Source organism: Podarcis vaucheri (genome assembly GCF_965113315.1).
Source record: "Podarcis vaucheri genome assembly, chromosome: 7".
Taxonomy (NCBI): Eukaryota; Metazoa; Chordata; class Lepidosauria; order Squamata; family Lacertidae; genus Podarcis; species Podarcis vaucheri.
This window is the reverse complement of record NC_138765.1, coordinates 50555647-50582966: the sequence shown is the minus strand read 5'-3', so window position 1 is coordinate 50582966 and position 27320 is coordinate 50555647. Positions and strand designations below refer to the sequence as shown.

At 47.7% G+C, this 27320-nt stretch overlaps 2 protein-coding genes across 6 annotated transcripts in view; one reads left to right on the top strand and one right to left on the bottom strand.

The window, feature by feature from the left end:
- LOC309535868 (C-signal-like) overlaps positions 1–27320 on the top strand; it is a 59595-nt gene that overhangs the window by 1225 nt on the left and 31050 nt on the right. The window lies entirely within an intron of this gene.
- Positions 4206–26675, bottom strand: LOC309535885 (C-signal-like). 3 transcript variants are annotated; one of them, XM_082229403.1, is made up of 7 exons: positions 26279–26421; positions 25984–26117; positions 24312–24363; positions 9605–9795; positions 9064–9222; positions 6598–6708; positions 4206–4579 (listed from the first exon to the last, which is right to left on the bottom strand). In XM_082229403.1, the coding sequence occupies exons 2-7, from the start codon at positions 26035–26037 to the stop codon at positions 4469–4471; spliced, it is 678 nt and encodes a 225-aa protein (XP_082085529.1). In that variant the 5' UTR covers positions 26038–26117; positions 26279–26421; the 3' UTR covers positions 4206–4468. The 3 variants fall into 3 exon arrangements, with proteins under 3 accessions (XP_082085529.1, XP_082085527.1, XP_082085528.1); XM_082229401.1 differs by lacking the exon at positions 25984–26117 and having other exon boundaries at positions 26279–26675; XM_082229402.1 differs by lacking the exon at positions 26279–26421 and having other exon boundaries at positions 25984–26257.

Here is a 27320-nt window from a genome sequence, read left to right as displayed (position 1 = left end):
ACTCCAGTCCTCCCCCTAAAGGTTACATAAAGTGCTTGCCCCCTGACTCTGCTCAGATCCTGTGTCTGACAAACTGGCAACAGACCAGGTACAAAAAGACAAGAGTGCAGTCAGACATGCACTCTGGACTTAAAGAAGGCTGATTTCAAAAAGCTTAAGTGAGATCCCACGGTCAGAAATACTCAGAGAGGAGGGAATCCCAGATGGATGGGTGAAATATTGCAGACAATAAGAAAGAAAAGTGGGAGGCATCTAAAGAAACCAATGTGGCTGCATACAGAGCTTGCAGATAAGCTAAGATTTAAGAAGGGCTTGTATAAGAAATGGAAGAAAGCAGAAATCATGAAGGAGGAGTATACACGATTAGCCAACAGTTGCAGGGTAAATGTCAGGCAGGCCAAAGCTCATAATGATCCCAGGCTTGCAAGATAGGTTAAAATTAATTTTTAAAAAGAGGTTTCTTCAGCTATGTTTGAAGCAAGAAGAAGAACAAGCAAGTAGTCTGTCCTCTGCATGGAGAAGATGGAGAAATGCTTTGGATGACAGAGAGAAGGCGGAACTGCTCAACACCTACTTTGCCTCTGTCTTCACTCAAAAGGAAAGCAGTGCCTAACCTGCTGATTACAGACTAAACAATGCAAGGAAGGATCTGCAACCCAACAGATGAAAAGAGGTGGCTCCTCTTGTTGTGCCCAGCTAACCCTTTTAGAATAGGCAACTTATCATAACGCGGTTCCTGGAGTTCTCTTTAACCATCACATCCAAGGTGCTTTAAAATGTACAGTATGAGACAGGATATTGAATAATTATGATGGAAATGGAAATGGGAGTGGAAATTGGCCAATATTTGCTTATTTGTCTCATGTCTGGAAAGGAAATCATTTCCGCAAATCTGAGCTGTATTCACTGTAGTTTTCACTTCACAAACAATACACAGGGGATGACACTTTTTCTCCATTTGCATTGCATTTCCTTTGCATTGAAATAAATGGTAATGAGGACATACTTCCCTAAATTCCACCACAGCCAACTGTGACATGAATATTGTAGTTTTTGTCATTTTTTGCTGAGAGAAGATTCCATTACTTGGCCAGATTTGAAGGAAAATCCACCCCTCTGTATGCAGGCCTTTTTGTATATAAACCTGTCTCTGACATGGGTCTAATGGCCCTGCTCAGATGAAGAATCATGCATTGCAAGAACCACGTGTGCCTGGAAACAGCTTGCTTGTGGAGTCTGTGATTCTGATTGTAAGTATTAGGATGAGGCAAGCTACCTTTCTTACTTCGTTTTGTACTTGGCTTTCCAAATATATATTTATATTGGACATTCTTAACTGTATTTTATTGATAAAGAGTTCTTATTCTATGTTTGTAACCTCCTTAATAAAGTGTTCCATTTATTCCTTGTGTGACTTCTTGATGTAAGCTCTGAATCTGGTACCTTGGCTTCTAGGTTGCACACTACTGACTCCTTTGTGGCTTGGGGCTCAAAAGACAGTGAGTGAACTGTCTCGCTCTTGTCTTTCTTGTCTTGTCTTGTCTTGTCCAGAACAGCCTAAGTTCCCCCGGCTTAGGACTGGGGAACTACAAAGGTGGTGGCAGTACAGCTGGACAGGGTTGGTTTTCCCCAGTCTACTGCTCACACCTGCAGCTTGGGATAAGCAACAGAAATTATATACAGTACATGCTGGCAGTTATGAGATAAATTCCATATTATTTACATTGTGACAGCATGGAATAACACACTTTTCATGCTGCCGATACGAGATATAATGAACAACCTTTAAAAGACAGCCTTAAAATATGTATTGAATAAAGAAATACCGTAATTTTCGCTCCAAAACACGCACTTTTTTGCTCCTAGAAAGTAAGGGGAAATGCCTGTGCGTGTTACGGAGCGAATGCACGGATCGGAGCCATGGCTGCCATCAGTCAAGCAAAGTGGGAGCCGCATACACGCTCTACGAGGCTCTCACTTTGCTTGCTTTAAAGCGACCTGGAGCCGGGAAGGAGGGAGGGAAGGAGAGCCATGGCAGCAAAGCCGGCAGCAGCTGCTTACACGGGAGGAGGGACAGACGCTAGCAAAAGTCCACACGCTCTCTAAACAGAGCAATGAGGCTGCAGAGGGACAGCAGGAAAGATAAAATTTAAGCAACCAGCAGCAAAATAAAACCAACCTTGAGCTCTGAGCCAGCGCAGTGAAAACCAGGAAGTAAAAAAAAAAAGGCTGGGGAGGTCATGAGGGAGAGGGGAGAACTTCGCAAATCCCCTGCGTCTCAGCTGATCCGCTGGGACGGAGCAGCTTGTTTTCAGGCAGGATAGATTTGAGCATTGTCTGGGTCCTAGTGCCCCTACCGCTTTTTTGTGCTCCATTCTATTGCTGCTGGTGGCTGCTTATCATTCAGGCTGCAAGGAGGAGCGCTTTTACACAGCTAATGGCGAATCCACTGCAATCCAAGTCCTCCTCACTTGCTCAAATCTATTCTGCCTCAAAACAAGGAGCGGAAGGAAAAGGTTGCAAACTGTTAAATGGGAAAAAAACCCCAGGCACAGGGCAAATACCTTAAGTATACCTTTAAAGCAACAGTGTTCTTTCCCTCCCTCCTCCCCGCTCAGCTCCCTGAAAAGCTTCTTCTCCACACACCCCCCCCCACGCTGCTCCTTGTCCCTTGAGTGCTTTTCCTTCCCTCCCCACTTAAAACGTGGTTACAAAGCACGGATCCACATGGATCCTCAGGATTTTTGCACTGGGTCACCCCAAATTCACCATCAGATCACATAGCATTTCCATGGTTACAGCCTGCACCAAAAAATGCACACGCACCCACTGTTTCATGGAGCCGCAATGGTGCAAAAACGTGGTTACAAAGCATGGATCCACATGGATCCTCGGGATTTTTGCACTGGGCTACCCCAAACTCACTGTCAGATCACATGTCTGTGGCCACAGCATGAACCATAAAAATCATACATCCACTGCTTCGTTTAGAATATTTTTTCCTTGTTTTCCTCCTCTAAAAACTATGTGCATGTTACGGTCAGATGTGTGTTATAGAGCGAAAAATACGGTAATCTGCTGAGGGATACATCCAGGGCTGGACTTAACACTAGACATGATGAGGCAGCCACTTAAAGTGGCACATGCTGTGGGTGGGTTGATGGCAGCAGTCCTGCCATTCGCCCTGGGCCCACTAAACTACCTTGCCTACACCTGCTAAGCTAGGTTGTCCTCAAGTGTGTTGCTGGGTAGGGATGGGGAATAAATGGTCTAATTCACAGTTCTTGCTCATTTGCCCTTCTCCAAATTTTGCGGCGAATTATCCAGCAAAATTGTTGTTGTTGGCATCTTTTTGTCTTGAGAGACAATCGAGCGCACTTCCGGGGGTGAAGTCAGCAGCGTCCAGGCCAGCAGTGGCTTTCAACCCCCCCCCTAACATGTTGGACAGAGTTGGGATTTTTAGGGGACCAAAGTTCTTGAGCTTTTTTAAGGAGATCAGTCAAAGTTGTTGAGGGACGGAAAGTGTCAGCTCCCCTGCCACCCTACATACCCTGCATGACACCCTGAGATCCCCCAGCACCTGCTGCACCCTGCCTCTGTCTCCCTTCACTACTGCCCAAGGGACCTCAGGGTGCAAACCTGGGCAGTGTGTATGGAGGTTCTGGGCTGCCCAGATGACAAGATCCCCTCTCAGCCTCACTGGTGGTGGTCCAAAGGAAGTCAGAGCAATAGATTTAACACCAGCTTGGCTGCAGGACTTTCTGGAAAAAGACATACAGTGGTACCTCGGGTTAAGAACTTAATTCATTCTGGAGGTCCATTCTTAACCTGAAACTGTTCTTAACCTGAAGTACCACTTTAGCTAACGGGGCCTCCCGCTGCTGCTGCGCCACCACCAGATTTCTGTTCTCATCCTGAAGCAAAGTTCTTAACCCAAGGTACTATTTCTGGGTTAGCGGAGTCTGTAACCTGAAGCATCTGTAACCTGAAGCATCTGTAACCCAAGGTGTCATCCAAACACTTTAGGGACTCCCCACTGAATTTGTGTAGAATTTACTCTTATTACAGCTAGACATTGGAAAAATCTCTCTGGGGGGAATGTAGACAACTGGTACAAAGTGTGTGGGATATCATTCTATTGGAAAAACTAATGAATAAATTATTGTTGTTAACAGATCAGAAATAAAAGGATAACTTCACAACAATTCGGTATGATGATGATAATAATAATTTTATTATTTATAACCTGCCCATGCAAGCATTCCAGATAATAACCAATCCCCAACAACAACTTGATATAACTACAAAAGCAAAAGATATTATTATTGTTGCATTTTTACTGCTGGGGGAGACAGAGAGGAGCTTGTGGGTATTTCTGCCTCTGGTGTCAAAATAATGTGATCCGCTTTGGGACTGTGCACCCTGAGGCACTTTGCTACTCCACATCAGGCAGCTAAATATATTGGGTTTACCAAGGAAGTACATCCCCCTGCCAATTCACAAAAGTCCCAGTATCTTTTTCCGAGAGATGGGAAAGGGTCTTCAGGATGCTTTGCACACTCTCATTCACTGTGAGTAACTGGAAAGAAAGAACAGTGACCCAGGGACTTGTGAGTAAAAGAAAAGAAAAGAAAAAAGAGTGTCAAAAAACATAAGTAACATCAACTGAGAGTACAGGGGACAACATTCACACACCGTCCATCAAACACAAACAGAGAAGCATTCTGGACGGCCTGCTCTCTATATCTGTGGATAAGGGTAATCCAATAAGACATTAATGACCCATTGTGGTGCAATGGTGAGAGTGTCAGGCTAGGACCTGGGAGATCAGGGTTCAAATCCCCACTTGGCCATGAAGATCACTGGACCACTCATTGTGTCTCAACCTAACCTACGTCACAGGTTATTGTGGGGATTAAATGAGGAGAGGAAGAACCACACATACCACCTTTAGCTCCACAAGCATTTCACAACAACACCAAAGGCTTCTAGAAGTCAACTAGAAATTTTCTTTTCCCTTCCCTTCCTTACTATTTTACTCAAAAGTCAGCTCCCATAGTGTTCACTTGAGCATACTCCTAAGTAGATCTGTCATACCTTGCCTTGTCTTCTTCCCCTCCTCTTAATGCACTTCTAATATCCCCACTCCAGCTAATCAGGCTGCAATCACTAACCCCATTTACCTAGGAGTAAGCCCCATTGAATGCAATGGGAACTTAGTTCTGAGCAAGACCGGGCTAGACTTTCTTCTGTCAATAACTACCTTGAAAAACAAATGCTAAATCAAATGGCCTTTTGTACTTTCTGTACTTTGAAACCAAAGCCCAACCCTTCAGCTTGGTAATATTGTTCCTTTGCAGATGTCTTCCCAACAGTTATTCATTCATTCATCACACACTTTTGAATACACCTCCCCATCACTTTCCAAACCACAAACATTCAGATTCTTTTTTTTTTAAGTGATTATGTTTCACAAGAACAACAGAACCCTTTAATTCGCTTTAGTTAATCAGAACTAAGAGTTCTGGGATGTGCTTGAATCCTTCCCACAAAATGATGATAGTCAGGAAACACTGTATGCTTTTAACGCTTGTCAGTTGCTATCAGCCACAATAGCCCTTGTCCAGACAATTAGCTCTGGAAATAAATAGTAGGGAATTGGCATTACCTTTCACAGGGTGGATTTAAACACAGGAATAAAGTAAAGGTAAAGGGTAAAGGGACCCCTGACCATTAGGTCCAGTCATGGCCGACTCTGGGGTTGCGGCGCTCATCTCGCTTTATTGGCTGAGGGAGCCGGTGTACAGCTTCCGGGTCATGTGACCAGCATGACTAAGCCACTTCTGGCGAACCAGAGCAATGCACGGAAACACCGTTTACCTTCCCACTGGAGCGGTACCTATTTATCTACTTGCACTTTGACGTGCTTTTGAACTGCTAGGTGGGCAGGAGCAGGGACCGAGCAACGGGAGCTCACCCCATCACGGGGATTCGAACCTCCAACCTTCTGATCGGCAAGTCCTAGGCTCTGTGGTTTAACCCACAGCGCCACCCTTTTCCACCCGCATCCCTTTTAAACACAGGAATACAACACTGTAAATGAGTCAGAAATTAGATTGTTTTCACCAAAAGAAAAAAATTCCAATGAGAGTTAAACAATTCTCACTCTCTGGCACCATCTGATGTTGCATGTTTAAAACACATTCAAATCACATTATTGTGATGAATGTAGCTGAGTCCATAGACTGATTCTTGACTTATCGGGGGCATCTTTCTGGTCAGAGTTGTGGATCCAGCCACAATTCAGCAGAGAGTTGAATTTTTAAATGGCTTAAGCATTCCTAACACAATGCTGGATTGTAGCCCACCAGTGTGTGTGACTATTTTCTTGCTGGATTGGATCACCAGACCAAAGGCTTTCTTATTTTTAATTTTATTCTAATATTACTAGAGAATGTCTTTTAAAATTCTTTTGAAACGACAAACAAGTCAATAAACTCATTATCCATCCTGACCCTTATTTCAATGTAGGTCAAACGAGTTAGATAATTGCAATGCTCTTTGTATGGTGATCTGATTCTGACACAAATAACTTACCCCTCCACCTGTCATGTCTGTATGCACAAACCCAGGATGCAGTGCAATGCACAGGATTTTGTCATTAGCATATCCCAGGGACTGGCACCGCGTCAGCATATTCAGAGCAGCCTAAGAATGAGACATACCAGAAGCATGTAGCTGAATGATACAGCTAAGGATGGGGGATAATTTCCCCCCCTTTTGTATTTTAATTTGAACCAATCTTATTTCCATTTCCCAAACCAATATTCAACTGAAATGCTGCACTTCTGTAGATTTTGCAATGTAATCCTTCACAAAAGACACAGGTGGTTTCTGTGGCTAGTTGTACCGCTTTCCATCTACAGAGGGTTTACCAGCTATGACCTTCTCTAGATTAGGAAACTTGTCCTGCCAGGCTTAGCTAGGTCACTCCTTGGGAGGAAGAATTATCAAGCTCTTTGTTCTCCCACTTTCCCCCATTCCACCTACTAGTCAGGAGGTCTAAGATGGATGCTTCAAGCTCAGACTGTGTGGCTTAAGCAAGCCACCTTTTGTGTTTCTATACAAATAATTTAGAAACTCTCACCACTTAGGAACCTAATTCTCACTTCCTGTGTGTTATTACTGCTGTATGAATCTGACCTTTGAAGAGGTTATAAGTAAACCATTTTTAACTTACCAAATGTTTGGTCTTTTCTATGCTAAAGGAAGTGGGGAACTTTGGAAGCCACTTAGAAGGGGGTATTTTAAAGGTCTAACAACCTATATTTCCCTGCTTTACCTTACTGCATATTTTGTTATTTTAAATCCATGCTGGGGTTCTCTCACCAAAGAGTACTTGCCCCAAACCTGGATCTAGTGATCCAGGGAATTCACTTTTTATGATTATACCTTAACTTATTTGTCTTTTAAGCAAAATACCAACAATATCATAAAAAAACACAGAAATATCCAGAAGCATCAAAATAGTCACTCTGTCAGTCACCCTGCTAAGATAGTCAGCCAGGAAAGCCAAAGCAGTGTCCCAAAATGGGCCAAAAATGGGCCAGATAATAATGTTCATCCATGAGTCTCTGAGGTTGTCTAGCCTCTTGGTTCTTGAGAAACTTCCCCCTCCCCCCCAAAAAAAAGCCAACTGGAGACTGGCCCGTAGTCATGAAGGTCAGGAGATATACAGTGGTACCCCGCAAGACGAACGCCTCGCGAGATGAAAAACCCGCAAAACGAAAGGTTTTTTCGTTTTCGAGTTGCCTCGCAAGACGAATTTCCCTATGGGCTTGCTTCGCAAAACGAAGCTTGCCCCGGGGACAGCGGGTCTTCTCTTTTGAAGCAAGGGGCGAAGGGAGAATCGATCTTCTCCCCGCAGCCCCAGGTCCGGGGACAGCGGGAAGCGCTTCCTGCTGCCCCCGGACCTCTTTTGAAGCAAGGGGCTGCAGGGAGATCGCTTCTCCCGGTGCTCCGAAGCCGGGCGGGGGGGAGGGAACACCTGCCCCCACCGCCCCGCTTCGGAACGCTGCTCCGAAGCCGGGCGGGGGGACGGGAACACCTGCCCCCACCAACCAGCTTCGGAAGGGTGCTCCGAAGCCGGGCGGGGGGGAGGGAACACCTGCCCCCACCGCCCAGCTTCGGAACGCTGCTCCGAAGCCGGGCGGGGGGGCGGGAACACCTGCCCCCGCCAACCGGCTTCGGAACGGTGCTCCGAAGCCGGGCGGGGGGGAGGGAACACCTGCCCCCACTGCCCGGCTTCGGAACGCTGCTCCGAAGCTGGGCGGGGGGGGGAGGGAATACCTTCTGAAGGCGGGCGGGGGGCGAAAGTCTTTGTCCACCCTGCCTTCCTTCCCAGGGGCTTTTAAATCGCCCCGGACAGCAGAGAAGTCCTCCGCTGTCCCGGGGTTTTTTAAAATGCTGGGGGTGGGAAGAAAAGCCCTTGTCCCCCCCCCCCCAGCCTTCAGAAGAGGTCCGGGGACAGACTGTCCCCGGACCTGGTCTGAAGGCGGTTTCCCTAGGAACGCATTAATTGATTTTCAATGCATTCCTATGGGAAACCGTGCATCGCAAGACGAAAAACTCGCAAGACGAAGAGACTTGTGGAACGAATTAATTTCGTCTTGCGCAGCACCACTGTATAAATACTTATATAAAAATGTATAATTACCTGGCCAGCACCTTCAAGGCAAAAGAAACATGCCCCTTGGATAACTGACCACTAAACCAGTGTTCCTTAAATTGGATGCACAGATTTTATTGGACCACAACTCCTTTAATCCTCAGCCTGCTTATTCAATTGTCAGAGACAAAGATGGATCTAGGGGAGCATGACCAGTTCAGTTGCACCGAGTGCAGAATGTTAGGCGCCGCAATGACATCCAATGGAAGGCAAGAGGTGGTGGGGCCTGCTGGATATTAGTGTTGCACAGGGCACTGTAAGCCCAACAGCACCTGAAGTCCCAAGGTTGAAGAACACTGCACAAAACTGACTACTTGTCTGTGATGTGTTGATACCTTGCTGCAACGGTAATTGACAACTTGTCCATTCTCCCACAGGAAGAGATTTGTGATGGAGCCAGCATCACTAGAGATGTTGACAATGGCAGCTTTGCTGCAGCTCATCCCATTCTGGGGGCTTTCCAGAGATGCCTTCCTCAGCAAGGGCAGGAATGCCTGGAGAAGAAGAGAAAAGAATTGCACACAGCAGCACATGCTGTAGAGAAGACTGGCCATAGTGCCAAATTTATTGTAGTGCAGGCAGTTCCCTCCACACAGGTCACTGAGCCAAGGGGGCACATAACAGCTACAACTCCTACTTCAACAGGTTCAATCTTCCCCCATCACCTCCATTACCACGAAGGTTGCACTGTTAAATATTCTCTCATGCAGCTATTACAAGCTTAGTTCCATATCCTTTCTCCATGAAAAAGGCACAGCTGCCGATCACCCCATCACCAGGAAGCAGTGACATCAGGCCACCTACTTCTCCAACATTAAGGGATCTGCAACAGGACAAGAAATCTCTGTGAAGGAGGAAACCACCAGGTAGCCTTACCTGGCTCACCATCATGGGCCCAATCACATTGGTCTTGTACACTTCAGACATGTCTTCTGGTGTCTCAGCTTCCATAACTAGGTTTATCCTTGCAATTCCAGCATTGTTTATCAGAAGGGTCAGCCCAACCCCTTTAAGCCGTTCAGTGACTCTGGTTGCAGCATCCTTGATGCTAGAGGGCTCAGAAGTGTCTTCAGCAGCAAAGAGAAGAATTTCATAAGTCCAACTTTTTCTCTCACTACAAATCAACACGTTATAAGCCTTTTTCTTATGATAATATTTAGAAGGAAGAATTGGAATTTGATATGCATCAAATATTGTTCCATTTCCACCCCCTGAGATTTAATTGCCAGAAACTGGAAGACAATAGATACAGGTAACTCACATTTTATGCAGGGGTTACATTCCAGGGATGATGTGTATACACAAAAACACATATACACCCTTGGAGCTGCCTCTGCGCAAGCAACCTTACATTTGGAGCCAGGACACTAAACAGTATAACCTCCACCCAGAAGGCAAGTCTGAGAGCTTAAAAGCTCTTTCCATGCTGGGAAAACCCTGCACAAAAAGAGATTTTAAGCTCTCTGCCTTCTGTGCATTTAATTTGTGTGATTTCAACCAGCTGGCCTTCAATCACAGAAAGTTCAAATTGTGCATGTTAAGCACACATAAGGTGCAAGTTACCTGTGTTAAATATAAGAAGCCCATGTTGGAAAAGATTTAAGAACAACATGCACTTTCAAAGATAATGAACATAATAAACCACAGCTGGGCACCCTTGACCTTTAGTAACAATAGAGAGCCTAGGATAGGCAAAGTCAGCCTGGAAGGTTCTTCATTGAGAAGGCTGCCAGCTGCAATTCAGTAATGGATGGAGAACAATAGGCCAAGGGAAGCTCTTTGTGTGAGAGAGTTTTGGTTGATACTGGAAGCTGGAGACAGAGGCTTGCCTTGCTCTGCGCTGGACCCAAAGATGTGCCTTGACAATCTTCCTGGAAACCTAATGGGGAGGCCAGATCTGTGGAGTGTTAACACTGCGAGCCCATCCATCCTATGCTCAAGTTGTATATATGTGTGATAAAATAAAACCATATATCCCAAAGGCACCACAGTTTTATTTTTATTTTTTAATAAAAAATTTATTGGTTTTACAAAAGTTTTTATAACAAACAAACATAAAGAAAACAGACAAACAAACAAATATAATTTCATAATGTCCTTTCATAAACTTCTTTCCTCGGACTTCCCCATACCTCCCCTTTCTGCATCCTCATGTCCAAATTTTATAGCAACTTATAAATGTTTTTTCCCGTTGTTAACGGAAAATCAAGGGTCCTCTTGGGCAAATGAAGACACCGACCAGAGCAAGTCAGAGCAAAACAGCAGCCAGTAGGCTCGGTCTTTATTCAAGAAAAGACTGTCGCGACAGGACTCCCACCGCCCACGATGTGAAGCAAGATGGAAGCCCCGAACAAAGGGAGACCCTAACTTTTATTAGTTGCTAATCCCCTTAGCTACACCCTCAGAATTACATCATATTTACATCATGATTATATTAAAAATAGGAGGAGTTGGGGAGGAGCTGCACAGGTAACTCGAGTGTCCTGACACCTGGCCGGAGCCTCCTTCCCCCTCCCTACATGAGTCATATTCAAGAACAAAGGAAAAGGGCGAAGTTTCCTGCCCCCTGAGGGGAATCCGGTCACAGTCCTTTGTAAGAGTCCGCGCGGAATACACTATGATATGCAGTTCATTATGTCCCTGATAGCCTTCTGTCTGAGCCCATCACCGATGGCTATCAAGGTTGTCACGTACACTAGGAAAGAACACAGAGTACGTGACTGCTCGGTGAAGGGATTATGGCCGCTTGATATCAGGCCACCCCCCTTTGATAGTCCTTGTAGTATGCAGTAGAATAAAAGTGGTCCGGTGAAAATCCGAAGTACGGTTGATTTTTAGTGGATTTATAAAGAATATTGTCCTTGAAGTTCATAGCACTTTCGCCTCCAGGAAGTGGCTTGCTACATTTTGATTAAATCAGTCACGGTCAATTGAACCCGGAAACTTTGTATCAAGAGCTGTCAAAGGTAGGGAAGAGAGCGGCAGTAGCCTGCAGTACCTGCGTGGCCGCCGCAAGGGGCGCTGTTCGGTAACACTGATTGGCTGAGGCGGCCGCCGATTGACAGCAGAGCTCGGCCGGCCGGTCTACTCGCAATAAAAATAGGGCTATGTGGAGCGCTATGGTGGGAAGCTGTCAAGCCAGCGCTTCCTTATTTACGGAAGGCTTTAGGGGATGGCCCTCTAGAAGAGACATCTCCAGGGTCAGGGAGGGGAGTTGCGTGCGTGTGTGAGTGTGGTGCTTGTGTAACACGTGTCAGTGAGTTGGGGGGGGTTTCCGGCGACAGTTCCCCCCTTCGGAGATAAGATTGCGAAGGTAGGGAAACCGCGCAATCCTTTTCTCCGCATAATCAATAGAGGCTTGACATGTCATACCTAGAGTCCAGGGTCCGGAGGTGGTGCAAGGGTCCCATCTCGATGGGGGTTGACTGGATTTCTGATGTCGGTGGTCGGTAGATGGTGGTCGATCGCGGACGTAGGATAGGAAGACAAGAGCCGCAGGTTTGACAGCACATCGGGAAACAGTGGATCATGCAGCAGAAGAAAACAACGCAGATGGCAACAGTGATCAATATTAAGAGGCCGTTCCCCAGAAGTTGTTTTATCCAAGTCGACCCAGGCAGCCAGTTCCAGAATTGAGTGTCCGACAGACCTTCATGTTGGATATCCCTAAGTTTATCGGTCAGTTTGTAGATGTTATTAAGGTGTCCTGTGATGTTCAAGGTCTGGTCAGTGACGTGCGTGCAGCATTCGGTTCCTATGAGGGCACAAACCCCTCCGGTTGAGGCGAGTACGTAGTCCAAAGCAAGGCGGTTCTGGATCGAATTCTGCCTGACCTCCGTTAATTCAGTTAAGATGGATTGGGTAGCTGCGTTGGATTCTTCCATAAAGTTTAGCAGTATGTCGGTCAGCTTGAGGATATCGACGTGGTTGGAGCCGGCCCCATATGCGGGAAAGAGGGCCCGGCCGTAAGTTTCCCCGTTGGCTGCAACATTGGAGAGTTCTGCCAAACTTTTCGCTCTCTTGTTGCGCCTCTTTCCGGGGGGGAGTTCTTGGGTAACGCGGACCCCAGGTAAAATTAGTCCAAGGTAACAGGTGCCACGGGAGTGGGGGCTGGCCCATGTATAGCCGCGGTGGCCGCAAATCCAGAACAGCCCCTGCAGGCACGAGTCTATGCGCCCGGTATGGAAGGTGCGGAAGAAACACTGGGAAATCGGGGAAGGGTCCCAGGGGTCAGGCAAGTTCATCACACGTTTCCATGCGGACAATAGGGTAGGGTGGGTGGAGGGTTTGCCTTGGTGCCATAGGGTAATCCTGCCGCTTAAGGTAATATCAAGGGTGTACTTACAGGTGCTCTCGCCGATAACTTTGTCGTTGCCACTGAATTTCCGGCAGAGGTCGCCTGTTGTGGGTCCGGTCAGGTAGATGTACTGGTGGGTTAAGTTCACAGCGGTCAGGTTCCAGGACCGTACATCAGCGGAAAGGTGTTGTTCTAAAGTGAGGGGCACTCCAAGGAATGGTATGCCACTGTGGAGGTGTGAAGGAGCATTGGCGCAGATCCAGCATTCGTTGGCGGTTGTTCGTTTTGCAATTTGGGAGATCAGTTTTACATAGGTGTTGGAATGCCAGGTGGACAAGAGGTAGTTGTTGTTGGGGTCTTGGGACGTTGACAGTTCCCCCCTTTGTCGAGGTGCAGTGCCCGCCGGATGAAGGGGGTCTTGGCGCAACAGGTAGGTTAAGTTTGTGGCAAGGCCTCCACATCTCTGGGGGCCGGTGGTGTCCCATTTTGTTGTTGGAGGTACGGAATAATGCCATCCTTCTAGGTATGCCTTGCCGTCCCAATTGGAGGCTAATCCAATATCCCAGACGCAGCAGTACCTTCGGAGGCAGATGCCTTGTAAAATGGTTTGGCGGGGGGTGGAATCTACCCTTTGGCAGTAAAATCCGTGGATCAACCGATCCGTGGGGTGGTTCTGGTCAGTATAAACTGACTCTCCGCCACCGTTGTCGAGGACAGTCCAGTTTAGTGTTTGTTGAGGTGTACCGTCAGAAAAAAGCACGTAAGAGCCATTGAGGTAATGAGCACGGTTCCAGGGGCCGTCCCTGGTGAGGACGAGTTTCCCTAGAGGTGTGAAAGATGGTGAGCGAACAAAGAGTTCCCAGGTTTGGTGTGTGGCGAGGATAGGTGAGATGGAGTGTCGAAGGAGCACGCGGGTCTCTGGCAGGCAGAATTCAAAATCTCCAAGGCGGTCTAATTTTCCTTGTTTCACCATGTCGACAATCCCATAGTCTAGGTGTTTGTATTCAGTTTGTAATCCAGGGCAATAGGAATGTGTGATCGTAGCGTTCTGGGAAAATACGGCGGTGAGTTGAAGGAGGAGCAGGGTCGGTACGGCGGTGGCCATCGTCCAATGGGGAGTGATGAGGTGGTGTGGAGCTGTCAAACTGCAGAGCTGTCAAATGGGGAGCGATGAGATGGTGTGGAGCTGTCAGACTGCAGAGCTGTCAAATGGGGAGCGATGAGATGGTGTGAAGCTGTCAAACTGCAGAGCTGTCAAATGGGGAGCGATGAGATGGTGTGAAGCTGTCAAACTGCAGAGCTGTCAAATGGGGAGCGATGAGATGGTGTGGAGCTGTCAAACTGCAGAGCTGTCAGATGGGGAGCGATGAGATGGTGTGGGGCTGTCAAGTCGCAGAGCTGTCAAATGGGGAGCGATGAGATGGTGTGGAGCTGTCAAACTGCAGAGCTGTCAAATGGGGAGCGATGAGATGGTGTGAAGCTGTCAAACTGCAGAGCTGTCAAATGGGGAGCGATGAGATGGTGTTGCTTTCCGGAGTTTCAGACGGATGGGGGGTTGACCTTTTGGATTTGTTGCAGTGATGAGTTCGGAGGACCAAAGCGTTGACGTGTGAGGTGAGTCAGGTCCGGTCTGTTGGGCCCGATTCGTGCCCCGATCTGGTCCGGTCTGTTGGGCCCGATTCGTGCCCCGATCTGGTCCGGTCTGTTGGGCTCGATTCGTGCCCCGATCTGGTCCGGTCTGTTGTTTCTGGTCGTTGTAGCTGTCGTCGTCTGCTGGTTGGCGTGGGACGTGGTAGGGTGACTCGTCTGGTGTGGGTTCGGGTGGTAAAGCCGGCTTGCAGCGGGTATGATGCAACCAGGCAGTCTTTTCCGCTACCTTAACAGAAGTTGGAGTGGTTAAAAGTACTTGGTAGGGGCCCTCCCAGGTGGGCTGTAGGGGTACCTTGTGATATGTTTTTGCTAATATCCAGTCCCCTGGTTGGTACGAGTGAATGTTTTCATCTAGAGGGATGTTTTGGCTTGAGGCAGCATATCTGTGGAGATGAATGAGTTGCCTCTGTAGGTGTATCACATATTGTGTCAATTCTGACTCGCCTACCTCTAACTCGGAAGTTGGAAATTGGGTATTATATACCGGGGAGGGTCTACCAAAGAGTATTTCATAGGGGGATAGGTTTAAGTTTCCCCGGGGACAAGCCCTGAGATTATGTAGAACTAAGGGGAGAGCGTTAATCCACTTGATTCCGGTGTCTTTACAGAGCTTCCCTAGTTGTGACTTCAGCTGTTGATTCATTCTTTCAACCTGGCCAGAGGATGGGGGATGGTATGGGGTGTGCAGCTTCCATTTGATCCCTAGGGCTTTGGCGACTTGCTGAACTATCTCTGAGGTGAAGTGGGAGCCCCTGTCGCTGTCTATATGTCTCGGTACCCCGAAGCGTGGTATTATTTCGTGCAATAGAGTCTTTGCAACTGTTTGGGCATTAGCTCGGCGAGCTGGGAGGCATTCCACCCATCCGGTCAATTGATCAATGATGACAAGGGCATGCTTGTAACCTTGACAGGGGGGCAAGTCTATGAAATCCACTTGAAGACTTTCAAAAGGTACAAAAGCCCATGGTCTGGCCCCGGGTGGGCTTCTGGCAGTATGCTTGGGATTAAATGTTTGACAAGTGTGACAGTTCTTAACTGCCGTCTTCGCGGCAAGGGCTAGTCCAGGGGCATACCAGCAGCGCTGTACTGAGTCTATAAGCTTGTCCCTTCCCCAGTGGGTACACCGGTGCAAAATTCTTACGTGTTTGGGCACCCATAATCTGGGCATTATAAGTCTCTTGTCGGGAAGGTACCAGATGCCATTCTCAAGGACGGCTCCGTGTTCTTCCCACCCTTTCCTTTCTTCAGGGGTGGCGGTTTTATACATCAGGTCAAAATCTACGTCAGATGGAACTTGGGGTCCCTGGAATTCATTATCTGAAGACAGTGGTTGGAGGGCTGCTTCCTGTGCCATGTGATCTGCGCATCGGTTCCCTGTGGATATTGGGTCTTTCCCCTTGGTGTGAGCTTTACAGTGGACTACCGCTATTTCCTCGGGGAGGTGTATGGAGTCCATTAGGCGCTGTACTAGGGGTGCATGGGCGATCTTAGTGCCCGCAGCAGTTAGAAAGCCTCTCTGCAGCCAGATTTGTCCCGTGGCATGAACTAAACCGAAGCAGTATTTGGAGTCTGTGTAGATTGTGACTCTTTTTCCTGCCGCTAACTCGCATGCTCGAATTAAAGCGATGAGTTCGGCTGCTTGTGCACTATACTTGGCGTGAACAGGACGCGCTTCCAAGATATCTGTGTCACTAACAACCGCATATCCGCTCTTTCGCTCTCCTCCTACTATTTTTGAACTTCCGTCCGTGTACAGTACTAAGTGGGGGTTATCTAAAGGGACATAGTCGAGGTCTTCTCGTGGTTTCTCTGCATGTCGTACTACTTGGCTACAGTCATGGTGTGGGGTGCCGTCATCAGGGAGGGGAAGGAGGGTTGCGGGATTTAAGGAATTCACCCTCTTTATGGTAACATTAGACGGACTGAGGAGGATGGCTTCGTATTTGTTGAGTCTTTGTATCGTGAAGCGTTGGCACCCTTGCAAGCTGAGAAGAGTAGCGACAGCGTGGGGGACGTTTAAGGTTAGCTCATGTCCAAGTACAGTTTCTTGAGCCTTTTCTAGGAGTAGTGCTGCAGCTGCTACTGCTCTAAGGCATCCAACAGTCCCCATTATGGTGGTGTCTAGTTGAAGGCTGTAGTACGCCACGGGTCTATTCCTTCCCTGAAAAGGTTGTGTAAGGACGCCTGAGGCTACCCCTTTATTTTCGTGGACAAATAAAGAGAAGGGCAGCCTATAGTCTGGGAGTCCAAGAGCGGGCGAAGACCTTAATTCCCGTTTGATGCATTCAAAGGCTTCGAGTGCCTCTGCAGTCCATTGCAATTGATCTGGGGCGCTATCATGCGTCATTGCAGTGAGGGGCCGAGTGAACTCGCCATAACGGGGGATCCATGCTCGGCAAAATCCACTCATTCCAATGAAACCCCTGAGTTGTCTCTTGGTTTTTGGAAGGGGCAATCTTGTTATGGCCTCGATCCTATCGGTGGTGAGGGCACGGGTACCTTGTCCGAGGATGTGGCTAAGATATTTTACCTCCTTTTGGCAGTATTGTATCTTCTTCGGGGATACTTTGTGGCCTTTATGTGCTAATATTGTCAGGAGAGTTATAGTATCTGATTTACAGGATTCCAAATCTCGCCCGCAGAGTAAGATATCATCTACGTAAAGTCTGATGGCGGAGCCACCCGGAAGGTTCACATCAAGGAGATCTTGGTGTAATATGGAGGAGAAAATTGCTGGGGACTCTACATATCCCTGGGGTAACCGGGTCCACGTTAATTGGCCTGTTTGCCAGGTAAAGGCGAAGAGAAACTGACTTTCTGGATCCACGGGGATACTGAAGAAAGCGGAGCACAGGTCTATTACGGAATAAACTACAGTTCCTTCCGGGATGGTGCTTAAAAGGTGGTGTGGGTTCGCCACCACGGCGTGCCTGGGAATAACAAAGGAATTAATCAATCGAAGGTCTTGCACCAAGCGCCATTTTACGGGGTTGGTATTCGGCTTTTTGACTGGAAGTAAGGGGGTATTACATGGTGAGGCACAGGGAACTAGAACTCCCATTTTTAGAAATTCATCGATCATCGGAGTGAGACCGTCGATTGCTTCGGGAGGTAGGGGATATTGTTTAGTACAGGGAAAGGGCAGGTCTTTCCTATAGTTGACTTTTACTGGGGTTGCAGACTTTAGAAGTCCAACGGAGGTCGATTCAGTTCCCCATAGCCAAGAAGGGACACTATTCAGAAGTTCAGGAGGAAGATCAATGGGTGTGTTGTTAGCTTCTTGCAGGACTCCTTGGAAGTTGAATATGGAATCATTTGGCATATGTAAGTAAATTCCTTCCTGGCCGCATTGAATAGTAGCATTTAGTTTACATAGCAGATCCCTACCGAGAAGGTTGACCGGGCTGGAGGTCAATAGGAAAGTATGTTTAACTGATAACGGTCCGACGGAGACCTTTGCAGGTTTGGATAAAGGGCAATTTCGGGGGATCCCATCGAGCCCCATTACGGTTTTGGTTTCCTCTCCTGGGGTTAAATGGCTGTTAGTGAGGGTGGAGTAAGTGGCTCCAGTGTCCAAGAGACAGTCATAGGACTGTCCATCGATTTGCATAGTGCATATGGGGTCTGTTGAGGATAATTGCAAAACTGGGCAGAGAAATGAGAAAGAGGCGGGATCTGCTTTTAATTGTCAATGTTCTTGATATTCTTCCATCACCATTTCGTGGGTTGGGTTTGTAGGATGGTTCCCTTGGCTAAAGGGGTTGGTGGCGCCGTAGGGTAGGTTTCGGGGCCGCGGTTGCGGAGGTACCGCACGGGGTTGCATTTGGGCTGGGGGTCGGTTCGCATCGTAGGAAGAGATAGGTTCCCTACTCCTAGGATATGCACCTTCTTTGTATTCTGGCCTGTATGGTTTAGGATTTTTATATTCAGACCTCTTGGTCAGAAGGGGACAGTATCTTTTTATGTGTCCGACTTCCTCGCAGTGGAAACAGACGCGTTCGTCCTGTAATTCCGGTACGCCTGATTTAAATTTTTCTTTGAAGGTGGGAACGGCGGCCGCATAAGCTAATACTCGGGGAGGGTCTGGTTTCTGGTCTTTCTTCTTCCTCTCATCCCTCGAGTTAAAAACGGACTTTGCGATGGAAAGAATTTCGTTTATGGTTTTACCATCGTATCCGAGATGTGAATTTAATGCCTTTCGGATGTCGGCGGTGGCTTGATCTTTGAAAAAACCTTTGACTATCACTTCGTGCTGTGGGCTCTCCGGGTCTATTCCACCCCAGGTCTTAATAGCGGAGACTAGCCGTGAATAGTAGTCAGAGGGATGTTCGTCAGGTCCCTGAAGGACCGCTTGGACTTTGGTCCAGTTTACAGTTCGCTGTCCTGCAGCTTTAATGCCATCTAGGATGGCCTTCTTGAAAATTTTTAGACCCCATTGGCCATCGGTAGTGTTATAGTTCCAGTCAGGGTCGTTAAGTAACGTCTGAGTGGTCAGTGGGGTCATTGAGGTGGGACAGTTTGGCTGGTATCCTTCCCGGCTAAGGGCTTCTCCCGCCTTTGCTAAGATCTCCCTCTTCTCTGCCTCATTAAAGAGGGCTCCCAACAACATGTGCACATCCGCCCATGTGGGGTTGTGAGTGGAGAAGATGGTAGCCACTTGGCGGTGGCATTTGTCTGGGTCGTCTCGTAGAGAGGGCATCTTATCGGACCAGTTCATTAGGTCAGAGGTAAGGAAGGGCTGGTGGGTAAAAACCATACGGGGAGGGTCTCCTGCTCTGACGGGAGGTATAGGTAATGCACGCAGTGGAAAGGCACCTTCTATTTCTCCGTTTAGCAGATTGTCCCTGTTTCTGGTCCTACTGGAAACAGGTCCCTCTCTTCCTTCAGTTAGGAGCTGCCCACTGAGCAAAAGCCCAAGGTCCAAGTCTGCCTGGTTCACTGCCGAGCTCGATGCGCTTGAGGAAGGATCGGATGGCAGTGTATTAGGTGTGCTTTGGGGAGGGGCAGTGGCTGTGGCTGGTGGGTTCATTACATTCTCCCTTGGTCCTGCGCCTGGCGGGTTTGCTACGTCCTCCCTTGGTCCTGTGCCTGGTGGGTTTGCTGCGCCTCCCCTTGGTCCTGCGCCTGGTGGGTTTGCTGCGCCTCCCCCTCCGGCTCCTGTCCTGCCTCCTACACCGGGCCCTGGCTGTCGGGGTGCTTCGGGTTCAGGGTAGTAGAAGGGGACGAGGGTTCGATCCAATTGTTCCTCCTGAGCTCTAATCTCATCGTATGGGGGGGGGGTCCATTTGTTTTTAAAACAGCCATTTGGCGGACAATTTGGGCTTGCTGCCGTTGAAATAATTCGCGGGCTTCGGCAAAGGCGTTTAGGTAGTACAATTGTTGGGGCCTCTCGTCAGCCAGGTAAGTTTTAAGTGCTTGCATTTTTTGAAGATTGAAAGAGCCGTGGCATGGCCATCTAGAAGCTGGCTCTAGGTGGTGGGTAAAGGCAACCCACGAGATGTTACAAAGGTCCCTCAGCTTGGACTTTGAGAGCCCCTTTCTCCCTTTCAGTTCCTTCCAGTTTAAGAGGACGAATTGAAGAGGGGTATCAGAGTCCTCCCTGTGGCGGAAAGGCTCCGCGGAAGCCTTGTCGCCGGGAGGAGCCCAGTCTGAGTGTTTGGAAGCTTGGGCTCCCATCCTCTCTTCTCTATCAGGTTGTTGTTTCGCTAGCGAAGAATGCTAAAGGCAGAAAGGGATGAACGTACACACACAAGGGAAGAGGGAAGAGGGTTTGGGAAGAAAGGGGTAGAAAGAGATCCTTTCAGTATTTTGGAATGTCCTTATCTTAGTGTAATCTCTACTTATTTCTAAACCACGAACTATTTGCTTAAAACCTCGAGCCTGAACGGAAACCTAAACCACGGGTCTCTGCCCGGAAACCTAAACCACGGGTCTCTGCCCGGAAACCTAAACCACGGGTCTCTGCCCGGAAACCTAAACCACGGGTCTCTGCCCGGAAACCTAAACCACGGGTCTCTGCCCGGAAACCTAAACCACGGGTCTCTGCCCGGAAACCTAAACCACGGGTCTCTGCCCGGAAACCTAAACCACGGGTCTCTGTCCGGAAACCTAAACCACAGTACTGTTTCAATGCTAATCCTAGTGTGGGGCCCCAATTGTGAACCTCCCCTCTATCCTCCACAACAGCCCCCTGCCTAGCCTTTAAACTAAATTCGGCTTCCCTACTGGACGCCTGCGCAGTGCAGTGCCAGATCGGGTTCCGAGAAAAACAAAGGTTTGAAAGGAAGCAAATGACCTTGCGTTCTCACGTACCCGGGTCATCCCTAACAAAGGTCGCCGGGCAGGAGGGGCGGCTTCATTTGCACAGGCAGATAAGGTGGAGAGAGATTTGTAAGGACACCCCTGGACGACTCCGAAAGGGGTGTCAGAGAAATAACAGGCACCGCGCTTCCCTGGCCACACTTCCGAAAGGGAAAACGGGGGAGAAAAGGAGAGAGAGAGATTTGTAAGGGACGCCTTTGGCCGACTCCGAAAAAGGACGTCAGAGAAACAATAAGCACCACGTTTTCCTGGCCATACTTCCGAAAGGGAAAACGGGGAGAAAAGGGAAAGGAGGTTCAAGATTTTGCAGATGCAACGTTGGAAATAAAGGAGAAAGATTTGGCTGTTGTGGAGACGTTATTTTCCACCCTCCTCCCAATGTACTTTCTTCAGTACCATACTCACGTCCGTTGATGTCCCTCGTAGATCCCGGGATCTTTCCTTAGCCGGCTTTACCTCGCCTTTGCTCTCTCTGGTTGGGCTTCTGGTGACGGTTGATTACCGCCCGCAAAGAGGAGGCAGGGAGAGGAAGAAAAGGATCCCCGGGCTAAAGTAGCCGGTGGCGCCCGATCCCCTCTATCTCCCCTCTCACCTTTACAGGAGAACCAAGTGTCCCTGAGTCGCGGTCGCCAACTGTTAACGGAAAATCAAGGGTCCTCTTGGGCAAATGAAGACACCGACCAGAGCAAGTCAGAGCAAAACAGCAGCCAGTAGGCTCGGTCTTTATTCAAGAAAAGACTGTCGCGACAGGACTCCCACCGCCCACGATGTGAAGCAAGATGGAAGCCCCGAACAAAGGGAGACCCTAACTTTTATTAGTTGCTAATCCCCTTAGCTACACCCTCAGAATTACATCATATTTACATCATGATTATATTAAAAATAGGAGGAGTTGGGGAGGAGCTGCACAGGTAACTCGAGTGTCCTGACACCTGGCCGGAGCCTCCTTCCCCCTCCCTACATGAGTCATATTCAAGAACAAAGGAAAAGGGCGAAGTTTCCTGCCCCCTGAGGGGAATCCGGTCACAGTCCTTTGTAAGAGTCCGCGCGGAATACACTATGATATGCAGTTCATTATGTCCCTGATAGCCTTCTGTCTGAGCCCATCACCGATGGCTATCAAGGTTGTCACGTACACTAGGAAAGAACACAGAGTACGTGACTGCTCGGTGAAGGGATTATGGCCGCTTGATATCAGGCCACCCCCTTTTGATAGTCCTTGTAGTATGCAGTAGAATAAAAGTGGTCCGGTGAAAATCCGAAGTACGGTTGATTTTTAGTGGATTTATAAAGAATATTGTCCTTGAAGTTCAAAGCACTTTCGCCTCCAGGAAGTGGCTTGCTACATTTTGATTAAATCAGTCACGGTCAATTGAACCCGGAAACTTTGTATCAAGAGCTGTCAAAGGTAGGGAAGAGAGCGGCAGTAGCCTGCAGTACCTGCGTGGCCGCCGCAAGGGGCGCTGTTCGGTAACACTGATTGGCTGAGGCGGCCGCCGATTGACAGCAGAGCTCGGTCGGCCGGTCTACTCGCAATAAAAATAGGGCTATGTGGAGCGCTATGGTGGGAAGCTGTCAAGCCAGCGCTTCCTTATTTACGGAAGGCTTTAGGGGATGGCCCTCTAGAAGAGACATCTCCAGGGTCAGGGAGGGGAGTTGCGTGCGTGTGTGAGTGTGGTGCTTGTGTAACACGTGTCAGTGAGTTGGGGGGGGGGTTTCCGGCGACACCGTCCTAATTCATCATAGTCCTTTCTTAATCTAATCTTATATTACTGCAACCCTTTCTCTCTATAAAATCTCGACATTCTAAGCTTCATCAAGTTTATAATAGTCCTTAAGATAAATCTTAAATTTCTTCCAGTCTTCTTCCGCAGTCTCCTTTCCCTGGTCACGAATTCTGCTCGTCATTTCCGCCAATGTCATATAGTCAATCACTTTCATCTGCCATTCTTCCAAGGTGGGTAAATCTTGTGTCTTCCAATACTTTGCGATCAGTATTCTTGCTGCTGTTGTTGCATACATGAAAAAAGTTCTATCCTTTTTTGGCACCAATTGGCCGACAATGCCCAAGAGAAAGGCCTCTGGTTTCTTAAGGAAGGTATATTTAAATACCTTTTTCATTTCATTATATATCATTTCCCAGAAAGCCTTAATCTTCGGGCATGTCCACCAAAGATGATAAAAAGTACCTTCAGTTTCCTTACATTTCCAACATTTGTTATCAGGCAAATGGTAAATTTTTGCTAGCTTAACTGGGGTCATGTACCACCTATAGATCATTTTCATCACATTGTCCTTTAAAGCACTACATGCCGTAAATTTAATACCGGTGTTCCACAACCTTTCCCAGTCAGCAGACATAATATTATGACCAATGTCCTGTGCCCACTTAATCATAACTGATTTAACTGTTTCGTCTTGTGTATTCCATTTCAACAGCAGGTTATACATTCTTGACAAATTCTTAGTATTGGGTTCTAACAATTCTGTCTCAAGTTTTGATTTTTCCACCTGGAAGCCAATTTTCCTGTCTTGTTTAAAAACCTCCATTATTTGATAATAGTGGAGCCAATCTTGTTAAAGGCACCACAGTTTTAGTTGACCTTCATTCCAAAAAAAGCAAATCTCAGGAAAGCACTGGAACACCTGGAATCTCTCACTGCTCAGAGACTGGGGTGCATGAAATAGCATTTTTATTCACATATTTTTTCTTCAGTAGCTGTAGCTGCCTAAAGGCAATGCACAGCTACCCAATAGCAACAATCCCACGAAGGATTAAAGTGCAGTCTTCTGGCAGAGGCCCAAAACTCTTTGAACTAGTATAAAAACAATTTGTGTCAATATTGCAACACCTACAAGTTACTCATAATATCAGAGGTGGAGTCATCGCCAGGAGTACAAAGGTGCCTAGATATGGAATAGTGTGTCATATAATTGAAAGTTATAATGCAAATAGAAAAGCTCAATGATGTTGAGTTTTGCTCTCTATTTAGAGCTGAACTGGATTGTGCTCGGACTGTTTGGGGGTTCTGCCTACAGTCCGTGAGGAGAATGGCCCTTTCTCACATCATGCGGTTCATCATTTGATGTGGCAGAAAGGAAATGAAAGAGTTAAAGAAAAAGAGATGAATCCTCAGTGTGAGGATGCCCCTCAGCAACTGTTGACAATGGAGTTGACTTTTATATATTTAAGTTGTTTTTTAGAACATATCCTGCAGGAAAGTAGTCTTGTGAAATGACTTTGAATCTCAGCGCTTGTCTCTGGCAATGTGGGAAGGGGGGGGCAAGGCAATTTGGTGGGGGGCAAACACATACCCAGTGGGATAATCTCCACTCCCTGATGCTTGGCAGCCAAATCCTTCAAGACCTGGAAGATGCACAGACCATAGATTTAGGATGCAACATCAAGCCCTGGAGGTGGGAATATTTAAAATTGGAGAGAAGAAAGTAGATGATTTGGGCTGTGTACACACTAACCCATTCGTAACACAAAAATGTAGTTTTTCCATAATCTGAAATAATTCATTCTCATTCTTAACAAACAGTTTTCAGTCTAGATTAAGGTTACCAGATGTCCCCGTTTCCCGGGGACAGTCCCAGGATTTACAAATCAGTCCCCTGACAAAATCCATTTATTTAACAGGAAGTTGAAAAGTGTCCCTGGATTCATTGAAAAAAAATCTGGTAACCTTAGCCTAGATTGATTCTATATCCTGCTGTCCACAAAGGTGGAGGTGGTTACAAGATATGCTTTTGAAATACCTCTCCTTGGTTAGATAATCAAGAAGGAAGTGGTGATAAAGCCATGGCTGTGAACACTCTATACCCTTGAAAGGCATTTGAAGCACCAAACAAAGAATTCTGGCCGCTGTTGTTTACCCTTCACAGAACCACAGTTCTCAGCTCCTTTACAAAATTCAGTGCCAAGATTTTTTTTTTTTGGGGGGGGGAGAACTTCAAGGTGCTTTAAAGGTATAGTGTATACACAGGCTTAGGCTGCAAACCCACATTTTATTAAAGAATCAAGGGGAACTGAGTACAGTGGTACCTCAGGTTAAGTACTTAATTTGTTCCGGAGGTCCATTCTTAACCTGAAACTGTTCTTAACCTGAAGCCCCACTTTAGCTAATGAGGCCTCCTGCTGCCACCGCGCCACCAGAGCACAATTTCTGTTCTCATCCTGAAGCAAAGTTCTTAACCCGAGGTACTATTTCTGGGTTAGCAGAGTCTGTAACCTGAAGTGTATGTAACCCGAGGTACCACTGTACTTGTTTTTTCTATGTGTTCCACAAACAAAGATCTACTGAATAATTTTTGTCCTGGTTTTGATTTTGATTGCATAAGTGTTGCTTGCCTCTCCCCACCCAATTAACTGCAACTTGTGGTTTTAGCTTTTATTTTCAGATTAGTCACAGGTTGCAAGGATCGGTGGGTTACATAAGAGATTAAAGACTTGGCTAAGCACAAGCTATGAACCAACAAGGGACATGCCTTGTGCACCTTCCTTTTGAAGGTCGGGATGGGCCAGCACTGCTGTCTCTGTCCTAGGCAACGGAAGCAGGGTGGGTGCTGGCTCAGTATCCAATTTACTTCCTCCAGCCTTGCCTGAAGGGGGAGGCTTTTACATAATAGGGGAAAGTGACAGAGGTGGAGAAGCAAGGGGGGCATATCTGGAAGGGAGGTAAAGGGAGGCATTTCTGAGAGCTTACCTGAGTCTCCTTCAGAGGGTGGATCTCCACCCCCTAACCCCAGGGGCTTTCCTTGGGATCAGACATATCTTGGGGCTTGGAATCCGTAACCCACACCCCACTATAAGAAGACAGTACCTACCTGCAAGCTAAATGATACATTACTTCTTTGACAAGTTGTAAGGCTCTTTTTCCACACTCTTCCAATCCAATTGCATATGAACGAACATTGCAATTGTAAGCACGTTGACACAGACAAAATCCTCACTCAAGCGACTATTTAGTAATGTTTAACTCATGTTATTTGTTTCAAAATCTGAGCTGTTCTTGTAATAGCCAACCCTCAATAGCATAATCACTTCTTCCTTTAAATGTTCTTCAGATCAAGGGGTGAGAGATAACAAATCTCTTTCCTACTCATTCTTCCCTAATTCTGTAAAAGAAAGGGTTGTCAAAGCACTCAAGGGGGCCACTAAATTGTGTTTAAGCAGTCAGACCCTGGGAATGGGAAGTGCAACAAGCTTGCCTGGGGCACAAGTGTCTTGGCACCACCCTCATTTCTGTACTCATCCCAGTGTGCATCCTGTGGCTCACCTGGGCACGTGGTCCCTCTGGGTCCCGGCAGGTGGCAAAGATCCATTCGGGCCGGTTGCTTTTCCCAACAAGCTGCCTCACCAGCTCCAAGCCAATACCCCGATTGGACCCAGTCACCAGGACACTGCGCGCATTCAGCACAGCCATCTTTCTTCCCAGCCTGTGCTCAACTGACAATGCCCTCTGTTGGCTCAGCTCCAGTGCTAACTCCAGCCCTCAGTTTCTCCAGCAAGGCTGTTATCAGTGTGTGCTCTGCATTTGGCAAAAATCCAGTGTTGTTCAAATTACTTCATGCAGAGGAGAAAGGAAAGAAGCTGGGGTTTGCCACTAGCAGGCAGGAACAGATTAACAAGTCTTGTTGCCTGGTGGGGAAGGGAAGCTGACAGGGCAGAAACAGCAGTCATTTAAGAAAACACAGTGGCACCCAAGGATAGCCGATTCTGACACCCAGTTCCATACCATCCAACTGCCCTGATTTTGCCGGGATCACCACGGAAACACTGCAGCCATCACGACTCCGTGACTTTGTCCTGAAAGTCCCAGATCCCAGAGCGGATCATGCCACACACCAAGTGCCTCCGCCTTTCCCTCAACCTGTTCTCATTCATCATTTGGCTTTCCCTGATCGCCACTGCAAGAAGCCCTTCTCCACAACCTTTGCTGCTTTTTGGACTCCCACCCACCCACCCCGCCCAGTGATCCCGGAGTGTGCACTTGTGTTTGGCTGCCTGCGTGTTCCCCACACCTCCACCTCCTGGGCCCTGTCAGTGTTTTGCATGGGGGGAGGCATTGCCATGGATGCCAGGGGGGTTGGTGGGGGTGGACAAAGAGGGCTGGGAGTGGGTGCACAAGTCCTTGGTCCTTTAAAGTGGGAAGTGCCAGAGTCTCATCCGTAGAAGTGCTTCCCACCTTCTTCATCAGGGGTAGGCAACCTAAGGCCTGGGAGCTGGATGCGGCTCAATTGCCTTCTCAATCCAGCCTGCGGAGGGTCCAGGAATCAGCGTGTTTTTACATGAGTAGAATGTGTCGTTTTATTTAAAAT